Source organism: Phyllobates terribilis, unplaced genomic scaffold (assembly GCF_046119375.1).
Source record: "Phyllobates terribilis strain yellow unplaced genomic scaffold, ASM4611937v1 Scaffold_1__5_contigs__length_1240528914, whole genome shotgun sequence".
Classification (NCBI taxonomy): domain Eukaryota; kingdom Metazoa; phylum Chordata; class Amphibia; order Anura; family Dendrobatidae; genus Phyllobates; species Phyllobates terribilis.
In genome coordinates this window covers 1,175,791,653-1,175,797,652 of record NW_027362761.1, presented here as the reverse complement: position 1 = coordinate 1,175,797,652, position 6,000 = coordinate 1,175,791,653, and the positions used below count along the sequence as shown (strand labels likewise).

General features: G+C 42.2%; 1 protein-coding gene across 1 annotated transcript in view; it reads left to right on the top strand.

Moving 5' to 3' along the window:
• Positions 1-1,096: 1,096 nt before the first annotated feature.
• Positions 1,097-6,000, top strand: part of LOC141163725 (immunoglobulin kappa light chain-like) — a 281,315-nt gene continuing 276,411 nt past the window's right edge. Inside the window, exons 1-2 of the mRNA XM_073649174.1 lie at positions 1,097-1,172; positions 1,271-1,580. Of these exons, the coding sequence (XP_073505275.1) occupies positions 1,118-1,172; positions 1,271-1,580 (365 nt within the window). The 5' untranslated portion in view covers positions 1,097-1,117. The remainder of the gene's footprint in view (positions 1,173-1,270; positions 1,581-6,000) is intronic.

The following is a 6,000-nucleotide window of genomic DNA, read 5'->3' as shown; positions in this document are numbered from 1 at the left end:
GGATGTTGGGTGCTGTCATGTCACAGGAGGTAAATGGGAAGGAGCTTCCTGTCATCTACATGAGCTGGAAGCTGTCCCCATGCAAGAAAAATTACTCTGTCATGGAGAAATAGAGTGGTTAGCCATCAAATGGATACTCAAAGTGTTAAGATACTACTTGTTTGGCTCGAAATTTAGGCTAGTGCTCCACCATGCCCCGCTAAGATGGAAGCGGAAGAGAAAAGGGAACAATGCCTAGGTAACAAGATGGTTCTTGGTTTTACAGGATTTTGATTTTCATGTAGAACATAGACCTGGGAAACTAAATGGAAAAGTTGATGCGCTCTCCAGGTTACACTATTCGGTGGCAAAAGGTGTCCATCCCCTCCCCCCAGGCATTGGGAAGAGAGGGCGTATGTAAAGGATAAAGTGGTAAAGTCCCGGATGCTAGATATGTTCAAGCAAGAATAGGTTGCTGAGAAGTTTTTAATGGGACCGGACTTTGGTCCTGGGCTTTAGGAGCGACCAAAAGAGCTGGGTGAGAATGGTCTCTTCCATAGCTCCAGTCCAGACTTTGCATCTCCTATAACAGGCAGCAGAATTGGCTCAGTTGTATCTTAGGTTGTGGAGCTGGAGTGTGAGCTCTAATGGTGAACAGACAGTGCCAGAAGCCATTGCAGTGACAAACTTACCCTAAAAGTAAGGGATGTTTTTATTTGGCTGAAGAAAAGCCCTATTGTTTCTTTCTGAAGGTTTAAAAAAAATAAAAAAAACAAAGACTGTTTTACACAAGAAACAAGTACCTGTGTGTACGTGTGTGTATTTGACAAATTCTGAAACATCTAAGGATGGTAATATTTCTTTGGCTCTGATTATGCAGTATTTATAAGAACAATAAGGACATCACTGATGGTCAATGTACATCTCAGGATAATGATTGGGGATTATATCTCTTCTGTAGGAAATCCCTGATTGCAGTAAGATCCAGATCACTGATCGCTGACACACGGCACAATTTACATGTCTCCTGTTTTACATCTCTGCTCTCAGGGGACGTCTCCTCCAGTGATTAAAGCTGGTATATAGGGGACATTGTGCAGGTGACATCTCTATAGTCTGTGGCCATCAGTCCAGGGAGATGACGATGGGTTTACAGGGAGTTGTACTGGGTGCAATTCTTCTTCTCCTTCATGGTGAGAGGTTCATGAGATGATGGACAGGACAGTAGTAGAGAACAGCACAATGAGGCGACATTAACACTAACACTTATGTTTTCTTCATCATTCTTTAGAATCCTGTGCACAGATTGCACTGACCCAATCTCCAAATCTCATCACTGTGTTCCCAGGAGAAACAGTCACCATCTCATGTTACGCCGTTAGTAATGTAGGTAATGGCTACTTACACTGGTACCAACAGAAACCAGGACAACGTCCAACACTTCTCATCCATGGTACAAGCAACCGACAAACAGGAGTCCCAGACCGGTTCTATGGATCTGGATCTGGACCAAGCTATGGTACTGCTTTCAGTCTTACAATCAGCGGAGCAACAGAGGATGATGCAGCAGATTATTACTGTCAACAGAGTGCTAGTTGGTATCACAGTGATACAGAGCCATACAAAAACCTCCTTCCTCATTTCCATCCATAGAAGAAGCAGTGAGACGTGATATAGATAAAAATATAACACAGAAGGTGAAAATCACACAGAATTTCCTGTTATGATGTCTGGCTGCTCCCATAATGCTTTTCTACCCCTCTCTGATACAGTGCCTTAAAAAGGTATTCTAATCCAATGAATTTTTCCACATTTGTTCATGTTAAACCTATAAACTTAAATGTATTTTATTGGAATTTTTTGTGATACCAACACAAAGTAGCAAGTATTTGTGAAGTATAAAAGAAATGATACATGATTTTCTACATATTTTAAAAACATAAATCTGAAAATTGTGATGTACATTTGTATTCAACCCCCCTAAGTAAATAAATGTGGGACCACCTTTCGTGTAATTACTAGTGAATAGCGAGCACTAAAATGCTCGGGTGCTCGATGCTCGGGCTGAGCACAATGGAATACTCGGGTGCTCGGACCGAGTACCAAGCCCAATGTAAGATTATTTTTCAGGCTGATCCCCCCGGCGGTCTGCAGAGGGACTAAAAATTGCCCAAATTGATGGGAACAGTGCTCAAATGACATGGGAACAGCATGGGGAAGACCCCTGAAAGCATTTCTGACTCCCAGGTCACTGTTGTCAACAATGTTGTTAGAGGTATTACGCCACTTTTACGGACTCACAATAAAACATACAAAAACGAAACCAAAAAGGATTTTCCTGGGAAATATGTTAAGGAACATCCTTTCCAGGGTAATGACATATATAAGGGAAAATAAATAACCAAAAGCAAAAATGCTCCTCCACAACTTGGGCTATGTTCACACGTAACATTTTTGATGCATTTTTGCACTTTTGCATTGCTTTCAACCAAGACAAATGCATTCACCGGGAAATGTCATTTTAACATTTTATATCCTTATCTGGCCATGTGGTGTGTGACACATCATCAGACACATCCTGTTTCATTTATGATGGAGGGACTCTGAAAGTCACAAAGACTCATTTTATAGGGCCATCAGGCGGCCCTTACTATTCTTAAAGGGCCAGCTGTCGGCTATGCTTTGTTGTTCTCACTATTAACGAGTGGGTCCCCTATACTGTTATTGTGTATGCTGTGACTGCAACAGCTGCCAAAAATTTGGAAGAACTCAAATGCCGCTTGCAAGAGACGTAGAGGTCAGATGGCATCCTGCAAAAATGCTCCCATTATTAGAAAGTGGGTCTCCCATACTGTTTGCCCATGCAGTGAAGCAACGGCTGCCAAAAATTTGGAGGAACTCCAATGCTCCTTGCAAGAGACGTAGAGGTCGGAGGGCCTCCTGCAAAAATGCTCCCATTATTGGGAAGTGTGTCTCTCATACTGTTTGCCTATGCAGTGAAGCAACAGCTGTCAAAAATTTGAAGGAACTCCAATGCCCCTTGCAAGAGATGTAAAGGTTGGAGGGCCTCCTGAAAACAATGTTCCCATGATTAGGAAGTGGGTCTCCCATACTGTTTGCCCATGCAGTGAAGCAACGGCTGCCAAAAATTTGGAGGAACTCTAATGCCCCTTGCAAGAGATGTAGAGGTCGGAGGACCTCCTGCAAAAAATGCTCCCATTATTAGGAAGTGGGTCTTTCATACTGTTTGCCTATGCAGTGAAGCAACGGATGCCAAAAATTTGGTGGAACTCCAATGTCCCTTGCAAGAAACGTAGATATGTTGATATGGTACATATGGTGGAGATATTGTAGTGGGGATGAGGATGCGGAGAAGTAGGAGGACAAGAGCAAATAGACAAAATCAGGAAGCGCATACCCATGTCTGGGTGTGAAGACAGAGGTGCATGGGAATAGAGTTAGACCTCCCAAAAAAGAGACACTGTATTTGAGTTTATGTTACGCTGCAATCATTCAGTGGTATTGAGAAGTCTGACCCAATCCAGCGCTTGTTCATTTTTATAAGAGTCAGCCTGTCAGCATTTTCAGTTGACAGGTGGATGCGCCTATCGGTTATAATTCCACCGGCGGCACAAAACGCTAGCAGCAGGGCAGGCCAGGACCTCCAAGGCATAGAGAGCCAGTTCATGCCACGTGTCCAGCTTGGTACCCAATAATTATAAAGCACAGAGGAATCACTGAGGACATTGGTACGGTCGGCAAGGTACTCCCTCAGCATCTTCCGCAACTTTTCCCTCCTTGAGAGAGTACCCATCAGGGCCTTGTGCGATGAAAGGGTCTGAGAAAACTGTCCCAGAACTTTTATAGTGTTCCTCTGCCTCTTCTGGATTGCATTTGTGTCTCTCTCGACTGTTCTCCTTGGTTGTCCAACGAACTGTAATCTCTGCCGCCAGCGTTTTCAGATGGGAATTTTTTAAATATTTCCGCAACAAGGGCCTTTTCATACTGCACCATTTTATTAGGCCTGTCCTGCAAGGGAATAAGAAACAGAAAGTTCTCCTTGTAGCGTGGGTCTAGATGTGTCACCAACCAATAATAACTGTCACCCAAAAGTTGGACAAAGTGAGGGTCACAGGAAAGGCAGCATAACATAAACTTAGCCATGTGTGCCAGACTGCAAAGAGGCAAGGCTTCCGTATCCTCACCAATGACTGACCATGCTCTCTTCCTCATCCTCCTCCTCTTCCTCCTAATCCCTGTTCTCAGGCTATCCACGCTGAACAGACGGTATGACAGTTGTGTAGGTAGTACAGTCTATATCGCAGGAAACTAGCCCCTGTTCTTCATCCTCCTCCTCCTTTTCTTCATTGTCACCCAATCCACGTTGAGTTGAGATGAGTCTGGGCTGTGTGGAATCACCCTGCATGGTTCCTTGCTCCATCTCATTGTGCTCCGCCTGTAATGCATCCTCTTTGATTGTGAAAAAAAAAAAACAGACAATGTGAACTGAGGTCTAAGATGGCAGACATACAAGAAACAGAGGCATGTTCACACTAGCAAAAAAGAAGCAAGACAAAAATATATCTCATACCCTACCATAATTATATATAAATGTAAAGCAAAATTGCATAATAAATATAGGGTACTTAGTGAACTATTTTTGATCAAAAAAAGTATACAAGCCGTCCCACCAGCGGCAAGGTGACCCTAAATTGGGACGGTACCTATACTGCCTATATTAAAAACCTTACTGTATATCAAAGTTGAAGTAATGCATATAAAAGGGTAGACAAATAGGACCGGGTCCCAACTCCAGACCACCTAGGCCCGTGGTAAGCTACATATATACCAATCAGCTCAACAAAGGGCATGCCACACCCTTAAATTGCACAGAATGCAAACAAGTCAAAAAACCAGACAATGTGAACTGAGGTCTAAGATGGCAGACATACAAGAAACAGAGGCATGTTCACACTAGCAAAAAAGAAGCAAGACAAAAATATATCTCATACCCTACCATAATTATATATAAATGTAAAGCAAAATTGCATAATAAATATAGGGTACTTAGTGAACTATTTTTGATCAAAAAAAGTATACAAGCCGTCCCACCAGCGGCAAGGTGACCCTAAATTGGGACGGTACCTATACTGCCTATATTAAAAACCTTACTGTATATCAAAGTTGAAGTAATGCATATAAAAGGGTAGACAAATAGGACCGGGTCCCAACTCCAGACCACCTAGGCCTGTGGTAAGCTACATATATACCAATCAGCTCAACAAAGGGCATGCCACACCCTTAAATTGCACAGAATGCAAACAAGTCAAAAAACCAGACAATGTGAACTGAGGTCTAAGATGGCAGACATACAAGAAACAGAGGCATGTTCACACTAGCAAAAAAGAAGCAAGACAAAAATATATCTCATACCGTACCATAATTATATATAAATGTAAAGCAAAATTGCATAATAAATATAGGGTACTTAGTGAACTATTTTTGATCAAAAAAAGTATACAAGCCGTCCCACCAGCGGCAAGGTGACCCTAAATTGGGACGGTACCTATACTGCCTATATTAAAAACCTTACTGTATATCAAAGTTGAAGTAATGCATATAAAAGGGTAGACAAATAGGACCGGGTCCCAACTCCAGACCACCTAGGCCCGTGGTAAGCTACATATATACCAATCAGCTCAACAAAGGGCATGCCACACCCTTAAATTGCACAGAATGCAAACAAGTCAAAAAACCAGACAATGTGAACTGAGGTCTAAGATGGCAGACATACAAGAAACAGAGGCATGTTCACACTAGCAAAAAAGAAGCAAGACAAAAATATATCTCATACCGTACCATAATTATATATAAATGTAAAGCAAAATTGCATAATAAATATAGGGTACTTAGTGAACTATTTTTGATCAAAAAAAGTATACAAGCCGTCCCACCAGCGGCAAGGTGACCCTAAATTGGGACGGTACCTATACTGCCTATATTAAAAACCTTACTGTATAT